General features: G+C 45.1%; 1 protein-coding gene across 4 annotated transcripts in view; it reads left to right on the top strand.

The window, feature by feature from the left end:
• Positions 1–1,815, top strand: part of IPO11 (importin 11) — a 376,178-nt gene extending 374,363 nt beyond the window's left edge. For all 4 annotated transcript variants that reach the window (XM_083153175.1, XM_083153179.1, XM_083153188.1 and 1 more), the window contains exon 30: positions 1,580–1,815. In XM_083153175.1, the coding sequence (XP_083009301.1) occupies positions 1,580–1,744 (165 nt within the window). In that variant the 3' untranslated portion in view covers positions 1,745–1,815. The remainder of the gene's footprint in view (positions 1–1,579) is intronic.
• The last annotated feature ends 10,372 nt before the right edge of the window (positions 1,816–12,187 follow it).

The following is a 12,187-nucleotide window of genomic DNA, read 5'->3' as shown; positions in this document are numbered from 1 at the left end:
TTTCAGAAGGCCGTTTCACACTGCCCGTCGACACGGGTAGGACCCGGGTTATATGTGCGATGTAAAAGGGGTATTACATACTGTATGAGGCTCCTTCAGGTGTGGGTGCCCAGTGGCTATTGTACGCACATCGGACCATGTGTTCTACAGTTCTTCCATGTGTTATACTACAGTATGCATACTATTCTCATGTTATTACAGCAGCACTTTACTGTGTGTTTATAAGCAACACTATATCACACCCGGCTACTTTTTCTGATACTGTATTTCTTTATTAGATCTTGTGTTTACATTTACATCTAAGTTAGAGGTATGGGTCGGGGGGGTAGTTTTTATGGATCCACATGGTTTGATTTTGGAGTGGTTGATGTAAAATAAGGTGCAGTGTTATTGAGATAAAGTTTTTGGCAGGATGTTATACACCTAAAGTTCACCGGAGGTGAGTGATGCCAGTCCAACGTGGATGTTTTTTTTTTTTAAAGGACAATTTTTTTATACATGACATTTTGCAGGCATACTCCACCTCTGGCAAACTCTGACTGTGTTGCATCCTGCAGTTGGTCATCAATTTTGGGGGGAAGGGAAGGAAAATGATCAATACTGTACATAATAAGTTACAGTTGGTTATTATATAAATAAATACAGTATCTTATGAAGTTCTCTTTCCTTGCTTTCTTCGTTTTTCACTTTATTATGTTTATTATTTTAGAATATTGCCTGTTTGTTTTGCTACTATTTATAGTCCAAACCAAGTTTGCCAGTTTTGTGTGTTTTCATCACATTCCAAACAGGCCGGCTGGCACTTTAGTCCCAGGCTCATTTGCATTGGCATCTCCAGGTGGGTGCCGGCCGCACCAGGTGGCGCCAAATAACAGAACTTCTCTCTGCGTCATCCTTCACAACTGCTTAGCCAATAGCAGAGACGGATGATGGATGATGCCTCTCAAGAGCACTTGTCATTGGCCAACACTATGTAGATAGACAAGAAGGAGAAGAAAGTGATATGATTAGAACATACTGGCGACAATTCAATGCGAAGTGCCACTAGCACTTATCACCCATGTGCTGACAACAAAGGTGCATTGGAAAACTTGCAATGCCGACAGGTGCCATATAGGGTTCCAGAACGGCACATTGCATCCGTTGCCCGCAGTTTAATTTCCCCCCATGCATCAGATTATTAGCAGTATCATGTACAGCTCAATAAACTCCTGTGTGTTCTTGATTAAGCAAGTTTGAAGTAGGAGAAACTTTGCCGATCGGCAGAACTACATCTCCAACAGCATAGAGTTGTTAGGTGATTCGCCTGTCGTTTGTGGTGGGAAGAGTCCATAGCATCTGTACATCAAGAAGTAGTAGAACAACCAGCAAAAGCCTTAATATTGTTAATTCAGAGTTGACTTTAATTAAGCATAATCAGTTTCTTGATCCTAGTATATCATTTTCTTATTGCGCAGATTAATCTTGGAGGCAGTGAGGCACAGCTTGCCGGCATTTATGGCTGTGGAGGAAATTAAATGTATTAATGTGTTTCTGTCAATGTATAATAATGCATTCATTCTCTCTCTTTCGTTCCCAGATTGCTCTGAGAGACCCAGTCCATGCGGTGTCACTGCAGCATTTCGTCTATGAAAAGCTGAAAGCACAGCAGGAATTACTGGGGGATGAAGGGTTCCGATCGCTAATGGAGACTGTAGATACGGAAATAGTAAAACAGCTACAAGAATTTTTACAGGGCTTCTAGACACATGCACCAAATTTGTTACAAAGTTATAAAAAATCATATTTCCTTAAATAAAAATAATATTATGCAAACGATTGTGTTTGATGAAAAGAGAAGTCTTGCTGTTTTTTAATTTGCGAAATAGATTGGAAATACATTCTTGTGCTGGGCAAGTTGTTGCATTTAGCTGCATCACTATGGAGTCTTGTGCATTTGTATGTGTGTGTATATATATATATATATATATATATATATATATATATATATATATATATATATATAGGAAGAAGGGAGTTTCAGAGGGCGCTATTCAGTAATCAACAAATTCCAATATGAATTTACCATTTAATATAAAAATAGAAATAAAAAACCCATAACAGGGTATCACAAATATACATATGGTGAACAAATACAGGTGAATGCTGCTCAATTCAGAAGAAGATAGCCCAACGCGTTTCGTCAATTCATGACTTCATCAGGGGCAGATATTGCAACCAGCAGAAACTATATGTGTCCTATACAGATAGAATCTGGAGGCAGGTATTTCATAAATCACTCCGGTATGTTTCCAATAATCGGAAAAGGTCAAGAATAGCTTTTAAATTGCTAAAGTTTCACAGGTTTTACCAGATGTACAGTCTCCTCAAAATATGGAGATCAGGAGTAGTAACACGCAGCAGAGTTTCACCAATGTCCACATGAAGGCTCACAGAACATCACTGCCCAGGAAAAATGTATTGTTTGATGTGGACAGTATTATTGATGCTTTTTAATGTGTTCATTATTATTATTAAGGCTATTTTTGATCATTTTGACACCTGCTTATGGTTAGGAATGGGTACCTACCTCCCTGATTATTCCAAGCTTGCGGACACCAGGCAGTGCAAAGCAAGATCATCAGTACATTTTGCATTAGGTTTCAGCAGATTGATGCCAATAGATCACCACTAAGTAAGTGAACAAAAAGAAGATCCCAGGTCGCAAAAGTCTGACGACCCCTGATATATGGGGGATATATCCATTTACCTGGCATTGGCACAGGAGGGCCTTGCTCCATTTCTGCATCAGACCATTGTGACCCTTAATCCTGCACCAATTAAGATCCCTCCACCAATTATCATTCCAAGGTTACTACACATGAATACCAGGATGGGTATGCTTGTGACCATAGGTGTGCGTAGCACATTTTATTAGGGGGTGCACCGTCAAAGGGGTAGGCCTAGCACCACCTATTGGGCATGTCTAACACCACCAATCAGGCATGTCTACCTTCATCTATTGGCACTCACTATAATATAAAAGTCTATCAGCGGGTGCCGGACGGGGTCTCAACAGGCATACACCCGACGTAGGGATCCCGACTGTCAAAACACAGTCAGCCGGGTTCCCGACGGCCACCTGCTATTTTCCCTTGTGGGGGTCCAGGACCCCCATAGAGGGAGAATAGAATAGGTGGCTCGCATAGCAAGCCACCGTGCCCACAGCATGGCGAGCGCAGTGAGCCGCAAAGGGGCTTAGTTGCGCTCACCATGCTGTCTGGGTCTGGCCAGTCGGAAACCCGATGTCGGGCTAATGACTGTCGGGATCCCGACTGTCGGACCCCTTTACCACACCCCTATCAGCCACACCATAATCTCCTGCCTATTTCAGTTTTAATCTTCTAATTACTCTGTGTAACAGTACATGCAAATAAAGTAAATAAAATATACATATGATGCAGGTGTGTACTGATTTCAAGGGCGTAGCTACCATAAGTGCAAGGGGTGCAGCTGCTAAGGGGGCCTATCTTTACTGTCTAAGTAATATGTTTTACATACATTTGTCACCATCAGTTTCTAAATAGGTGGCCCTTGCAAACCTTAGCTATGTGGCCTACGAATATCTAGTTACGCCCCTGACTGATATCACAATGGTCTAGTACAATAACAATGCAAAATACACATAACTGATTGATGGACGCTTCTTTTAATGGAATACAATTCTAAAAAGCAAAAGTAAAAAGGTATTGCTAGCAGCAGGGAGGTGTTCATAATGGTGGGGACAGCAAAAGAGGGTACCTGTGCACCCCTAACACTCAATGTGCGCATGCCTATGCTTGTGACTGGTGAGTACATTCTCTTTGATGTAATGGGCGGTGGCACTGACAAAAACCTCATAGGTTGCTGGTCAGAGGTGGTTCTCAAAGAAAAGCTGCTGCTGAAACAAGGTGGGAATTGTCAGTTCCCACAAGAAAGATAAAAGGTGATACGTGATAGGTTTAACTCGATGGACTGATGTCTTTTTTTCACCCTTAATTACTATGTTAATGAATGTCACCGTTGGAGGTCCCAAATTATCCAAAGAAGCAATATCCACACTATAAACATGGTGGAAGAAGATTTGAGGTAGGAAATGGCATTGCTGGAGGCAGAAATCTGGACAGTTGTCCCAATTGATCCAAAGTAGATGTTATCTTTTCTAGAAACGTGGTTGATAGATCCAGTGAATGGTGATCTTCGTGACAGATAATAGAAAGGCATTCGGGGACTTTGCAAACGGTATAGGTGAGTCCAAGTGGTAGGTTCTCAAAACACCTGAATCGTTTTGCTGCTGGTTAGCAGCTTTTTTGAAAAGGTAGCAGCTAGATTTCAGTGCTAGATTGGAGGGAGCAGAGATGCAGTAAACTGGGGAGTGGAGGATACAGCCGGATATTGGATCAGTGCATTTACTATTTGAACAGCGCTGCTGGGAGGAGTGCACATCGTTTTCCAGCTTCAATCCGTGCACCTGCCCGTTAATTAGCTCCAGGAGGTCCGACATATATAGTGGCAGAAGTATCCATATAACCGCAGTGGCGGTGCGGCATCCCTGAAGCGTGAAATATTCTCTGTACAGCGGAAGTGGCCCTGCCAAGAGAGACCGGGAGCGGGTGAGATTGTCCCCTGTTTTTCCTGCTGAATATTTTGAGGACAGAAAAGGTTTGTCGTGTGTTGCAGCAACAAGATACCAAGGGGATACCTGGGAATAGCATCTACCCCTTGTGGTTCTTAGGTAGCGGCATAGACATTTACCCCAAACGTACGGTGGGCTCCAATTACCCATTCTGTTTTCCTGCACCTGTGACTTTTTAAAAATAGTTTTTATCATTGGTTTTGTGTGGATATTATAAAATAACTTTATAAACTTTTAAAGAAGAATGTTGTGTATTGAAATATCATAGAATCATGGATATTGTAAATTAAATTCATTGGACTTGTATGTGGAGTCTTTTCAAGGCCCAGGTGGATTTCAAACATTCCAGTGCTGTGATACACCTTCAATATACATGTTTGACTAAGGTAGTTCTATGTCATTCAGATGTGCACACAAGTTATATACATGTGTGCACATCTCAGTCTCGTGTCTTGTGTAGTTAAATGGGCGTAACTGGGTGGCAACAGTGGGTTTGTACATGGCAAAAGCCTTCTCTGGGTATGTTGAGAGAACTGCAATCTATTCAGAGATGAGCCACAATTTCTTCTTGCACCAGGGATAGAGTAAATGTGTTGATAATGATTACTACTACTTTCAAAGCAGATGGATGTTTTCAAACGTTGATTTCTGTGCATGCAATGCAGCTATGTTCTTTTATAAGCAGCTTGTTTCTAGGCACTATCTCTTACACATTTGTAGTCTATTATTTTTTTTTTAGTTCGGTGTGCATATGGACACCATTGGACTTATTTGGGGAAACCAACGCGAGGGGGCTTGTTGAGTCCAGGTTAGGTTCATGGCCACTAAGGCTCCCAATCCCGACCCCCTGGGCCCAAAAAGGTGTGCCGGTCAATACACAATGTGGGTTAGAGAAGCAAGATACAAACCAGAGCAACACAGAGGAAGGGAATGGAGGCAGTAGGAAGCCACAGACTGAGAGTTATATAGTGGGAGGAGCAGGGTCCCCAGCAGTACAGAGTATATCAGGAGATGCCTGATGTGTCAGTGAGGACAGGGCTGCATGTGACAGGGCCAATGACATAATGTGAGGAGGGGCATGGAGGTAGCAGGAAGCCACAGACTGAGCATTATGTAGTGACAGGAGTTTTTCCGATAATTAACCAGACCATAAGTCTGTTTCCATACTTTTTCCTGCCTTTGTCCTTTCCTCCCCCCTCTTTCCCACCTCCCCTTCCATCATATTGTGAAATTGTTTTATTTTGATTTTATAGTCAGGAAGTGCAATACGAGTAAATATCTGTATCTTTGACATTTCTTTTTCAATGCGCTCCCTGTTGTGTATATGCACAATATGTTAAAATCAATAAAACAGCACAGAGTATATCAGGAGATGTGTGATGTGTCTGAGAGGGCAGGGCTGCTTAATTGTAAAGCTCAACCGAATATGTTGCGCTATATGAGAAAAATAATTAATGTGAGGGGGCAGTGACATGATGTGAGGAGGTTAATGGAAGCAGCAGGAAGCCACAGACTGAGCGTTATAAAGTGGGAGGAACAGGGTCCCTAGCAGCATAGATTATATCAGAAGATAAGGTATGTGTCAGTGCAGGCAGGGCTGCATGTGGTAGTGACATGATGTGGGGAGGGGAATGGAGGAAGCAGGAAGCCAAAGACAGTTATATAGTGGGAGGAGCAGGGTCCACAGCAGCATAGATTATATCAGAAGATGAGGGATGTGTCAGTGCGGGCAGGGCTGCATGTGGCAGTGACATGATGTGGGGAGGGGAATGCAGGAAGCCACAGACAAAGCTATATAGTGGGAGGAGCGGGGTCCCCCAGAGTCATGATCTCTTGCATATTTGTCGTCTGTTATTTGTCTGTATCTGGTATGCATTCGGACACTGGCCCTTATTCTGGTTGGTGCGGTCGAGCCGCATATGCGGCTCCGACCGCACCAGACGAATCCCCGCCTACAAGACGGATCGGCACGGCCGTCCGTACACGGACGGCTGCCGATCCGCATGAAAATGGTGGAGGCGTACGCCTCCACCATGGTGGGAGCTGCCCCCTGCATTCGATGGTCGTCGACCATCGAAGGCAGGTCCGCACGCCGCGGCAGCTCCCGCAAGCTGAGACCACACGGACAATCGTCCGTGTGGTAGCTTGTATGGGGGCTGAAAGCTGACATCCGGCGACGTCAGCTTTCCGCCCCCATGAGTTGCGTCATGGCCTCATTACCATGCGTACGCCCCGCGTTTGCATGGGAACGCCCATGAAACGCGGGGCGTATACATAGGGAAATGAGGGCATGAAGCCCCTCACGCCCCTATACGCCCCCTTTGCGGCGTACAAACGTTATGTGCGGCGAATTCGCCTGCACATGCGCAGATTGACCTCTGCGCATGTGCAGACGGAAAACATCGGCGGTACGGCCGCACGCGGGCCGTACCGCACGAACCAGAATAAGGGCCACTGTTGGAATCATTTGGACAAAACCAATGCGAGTTGGCTTGATTGGGTCCAGATTAGGTTCACGGTCATGAAGACCCTCAATCCTGACCCCGTGGGGTCCTGGGAGCCCCAAAAAAGTGTGCCAGGGAAGTAAGATATGGCAAAGTTGCATAACATAGAGGGTATAGAGAACATGGGGTTTAAGAAAAAAATGTAGTCAGATCTGAGAGCCGACAAGAGAAGAGTATGCCGGGCACACTATGGGCATGGGGTGCATGTTCAGGGCCTTCCGCTAGACTGGTTTGGATGAGATCTGCAGAGAGGCGTGGCAAATGGTCTGGATTGCATATTGGAGAGGTCAGGACCTCTGTCCGATGTCACTAGGCAGACCGTTGACCCGAGGAGCATGTTCTGAACCCGAGCAACGCCGGGTACCTCAGCTAATATGATATGTGTTGGGTGCCAAGCCATAAAGGCTTTAATTCATGTTTTCATTTTGTTTCCCAGAAGCTTACAGTATTGTAGAAGTACTTAGCTAAGTTATATTCAGTGTTATTGTTTTCAACGCCAAAGTTGATTCATCATCTGTTCTAATGGCTGCGAGTGCGACACTAACGGTGACATTAAACTCAAATTATTACTGATGTCCCATTTCATAGCGCATACCAAATAACAGTCACTTCCTCTCATGTAAATGGTATTTGAATGCTTTTCAAAAGATTAAACATCATGACATTATGCTCTTGCACTAATAATGTGCTAGTACGTAGCTTACAAATCCCATTTGCACGTCATGCGGTTTAATGCAATGAAATTACATACTATTGATTTGTCTTGTGTAAGTTGTCAGAAGCCTCTTAGCAGCCTGTTTATCTATTGATTACATAAAGCTGCGCGTGTGATTTTAGAACAGACGCATGAGCCATATATTAAGGAATCAATATCTTCTTTGTTATATGTTTCTTCATTAAATGATTTCTATCTAACGCATGCCAAGCATTAAATCTGCTCGTTATATTGTATTGTTTCATTATAATGTGTGACTAATGATGTCATCATTTATAAGGATTGGCTAGTAATAGCGTTTCTTCAATTAATATGAGTAATCTGAACATTTGCACCTCGCATTTCTCAAATTAATATTTAAGATCATTTCCGTCTGTATCATTTGTTTATATTCTGCATATTTGATTGATAAAACAATTACCATTTAATGAATACGCTAATGAGTTTTTAGATGATATTCCAAGGAGATCAGTCCACATAATTATTTATAAAGCAAAATCCTCTATAATACGTCACACAATGCTCCTCACCTCTGTGGAGGGAATTCAAGTGTTTTGTGGCCAATTGATGGGTTCTGTATGGTTTCCCGATGGTCACTATACAGACACCCAGGGCTATTTTTCAGTAGGCTCCAGCAGGAACTGAGGCCCTTATTCTAGTTCACTCTTTCTGACAAAATATTTCTTAGATGGACAAAACCATGTGCACTGCAGGTAAGGCAGGTGTTACTTGTGCAGAGATAATTAGATTTGGGTGGGGTTTTATGTGACAGTGCCCCTGTAACAGTGTGGTGCAAGATGGCGTACCTGATTCTGGACTTGACGGCTTCGGCAGCTTCGGACCTCTTCTCTGGAAGAATTTGTGGCAGGGAATGGCACAACCCAAGGAGACCCACAAAAGCAATACCACTAACAGTTAGCAGTGACAGTAATTTATTTTACTAAAAACACACTCATTGGTCGCTGTAAAGTTTCAATAGCAAATAACAATAAGAAATACTCAGCATAATAACATTCACCATAAAGCATCAAATAAAACAACAATCACTCAGTATGCTAACCTCAAATAGTCTATGGCGGTTCTAACTGACATCCGCCAGGTGATGCTTCTTATTTCTATCTATCTTCACTCTCTAATCGGCAATCAATTTCAACACTTCACAGAACTTAATGCAAATTATTAGCAATAAACAATATACTCTGTCACGGATAACCAGTCACTGCTCAAAACAATGGTCCCTCGTCGACAGGTCCTCACTTGTATACAGTCCCTATAATAGTGTGCACACTAATGTAAAACAGTCCTCTGAACACATGGGCAGGCAGATTACCTTGGGGCAACCTCCTGTTGGTAGCTGCAAAACAGGCTGCAGACATAGCCTCAGTACATGGCTGGCTTTTACAGTGAGAGTCTCACAGGTGCTGTCCCCGCTCTGGCTCTAGGGATTCCCCTATTCTTGACAAGCAGCTAATGCTGTGGCTTGAAGCAACAACCCCTCTCTGTATGTGGGTTGTAAACAGGTGATATGGGATGACCCTCCTGGGTATTACAAGGGTGCACTGCAGATGCTGCCACAGGGAGACTGAATCAGTACCTTGGGTGTTGCTGGTTCCTCTGCTGGCTGGGTGCTCCAGTGTGCTCTCTCTCTCTCTGTCTTCCTGTTTCTTCTCACACTTGGGACAGCAGCCTTCTTCACCTTCCTCTTACACTCCTTTACTCTCTGACACTGGGTTCTGCAGCTCCACACTGATGCTGTATTTCACAGGGCTTTCTCTTCTCTCCTCTCTGCACACTTGTCTCTCTCACACTGCTGCTGGGATCACCTCTGACCTCCCAGCTTCCTGTCACACGTAGCGGGGAGCTGGGACACTAGCTGAGTCTGTTAACCCCTCATAGCCCTGCAGCTTCCACAAGCAAAGGAGGTTTTCTTCTGAACAGCTTTGACAATTAAAATCTCTTTGGGGGCACAAGAGTACACCAGTGGTGGACTGCCACACACCTCCCTGCTGGAAATTTGCCTGTCCGCAGGCAACTTAGCCAGAGGCAATAAGTCCCGGACAAAGTCCTGTCAATAAACATGTCAATGGCAAACAAAACAATTGCAAACTGTTCTTCCTTACCTTTCACACAAATACACATGACAAATTACTCCCTATCACCTGATATCTAATGTGGGCTCCCCGGGTCAACCATCCCTCCGCCACAGGTCTCCCATCCCTCTGCGGTCCAGGTGCTTCATCGACGTCCATGGATGGCGCCCACTCTCACGGCATACGACCGGCACTTAAGCACGTCTCGCCTCTCGATCTTGCCTCTTGGATCGCATAATCGCCTGCTGTATCTGGAAGGCAAATTCTTCCCCGGAGATGGTCGTGTACTCGCCGTCCTTTACAGGCTTCCCATTGATGAAACAGGTCTCGGCCTTCTCATCTCTCTCTGCTGTTTCTATCTTGGCCTTGGGTTCAGGCAACGGTATAGCTGGTTCCACTTCTGATGGCTCCACGGTCTCTGTCACGGCCATATGGACCACAATTTTGGGGTTTCTCTCCGGTTCAGCCATTCTGACATTTCTTGGCCCTAGGTTCGCCGCTCGGTAACCGGCATCATCCATCCTGGGCACATACTCCCGCGTCGGCTCTGGAAATTGAGGCCTGGTCGCTTCTTGCCAGTTCTGATGGACTGCCTCACTCCGCACGACCGGTTTCTTGCTTGACCTCGTGATGTCAGGTTCTGGTGGGCGGGGCATCTGTCCTGGTCGAGGAGGGTTGGCATTAAATCGGTCACTCTCGCCATTTACTTCCCTCAGTTCAGCTCTACTTCCGCTGTGGCTGTACTCTTGCTGGTAGTACGGTTGGGGCTCTCTATGACTTGGATAGTGTGCTGGGGTGCGTCTGTTACGTAGCACCGGTGTTCCATTCGGTCCAGTCACGTTGGCGGCCTTGGTGCCTTTCTTCCCGCTTGTCAATTCGAATTCTACGGCCTCACCGTTGCTCAGGCTCCGGAAGCTATTTTGGGGATCAGCATGCTGAATGGCGGTATAGTGCACATACACGCTACGGCCGGTATCTGCGCGTTTAATGAAGCCATACCCTCGTGGTACATCAAACCACAGGACACGACCTGCAATTCTTCTTGGGCTGGCTCGTGGTCTACCCCTCGACCATATCACACCGGATGCTCTTGCCGTGTTCTGAAACACTGCCGGTGGACCGCCTCTCCCGTGTCTTCTCGTGGTCTGTGGGCACACAGTGACCTGGTCGGTGGGTCGTCGCTCCGACCTCCATCGGGGATTCAGCTGGTGTCTGTACCTTCTATCAAGTTCACGTCGCCATCTTCTATATTCATCTTCCTCCCGTTCTCGACGCATTTCACGGATTATCTTAGTCGCCTCTTTGAGTTGTTCTATGATGGTTTCGATAGCGTCCGCACCTACTTGGGGTGGTGGATTGGCGGTTCTCCGCATCTTCTCAGGTGCTGCATATTGCGATCGCCACATCTCGTTGTTCACAGGGGTCTTTTGCAATCCTGTTCGTGACGCCAAGTGTGACAGTGCCCCTGTAACAGTGTGGTGCAAGATGGCGTACCTGATTCTGGACTTGACGGCTTCGGCAGCTTCGGACCTCTTCTCTGGAAGAATTTGTGGCAGGGAATGGCACAACCCAAGGAGACCCACAAAAGCAATACCACTAACAGTTAGCAGCGACAGTAATTTATTTTACTAAAAACACACTCATTGGTCGCTGTAAAGTTTCAATAGCAAATAACAATAAGAAATACTCAGCATAATAACATTCACCATAAAGCATCAAATAAAACAACAATCACTCAGTATGCTAACCTCAAATAGTCTATGGCGGTTCTAACTGACATCCGCCAGGTGATGCTTCTTATTTCTATCTATCTTCACTCTCTAATCGGCAATCAATTTCAACACTTCACAGAACTTAATGCAAATTATTAGCAATAAACAATATACTCTGTCACGGATAACCAGTCACTGCTCAAAACAATGGTCCCTCGTCGACAGGTCCTCACATGTATACAGTCCCTATAATAGTGTGCACACTAATGTAAAACAGTCCTCTGAACACATGGGCAGGCAGATTACCTTGGGGCAACCTCCTGTTGGTAGCTGCAAAACAGGCTGCAGACATAGCCTCAGTACATGGCTGGCTTTTACAGTGAGAGTCTCACAGGTGCTGTCCCCGCTCTGGCTCTAGGGGTTCCCCTATTCTTGACAAGCAGCTAATGCTGTGGCTTGAAGCAACAACCCCTCTCTGTATGTGGGTTGTAAACAGGTGATATGGGATGACC

Source organism: Crinia signifera, chromosome 1, assembly GCF_055691185.1.
Source record: "Crinia signifera chromosome 1, ASM5569118v1, whole genome shotgun sequence".
Classification (NCBI taxonomy): Eukaryota; Metazoa; Chordata; class Amphibia; order Anura; family Myobatrachidae; genus Crinia; species Crinia signifera.
This window is presented reverse-complemented; position numbering and strand designations above follow the sequence as displayed.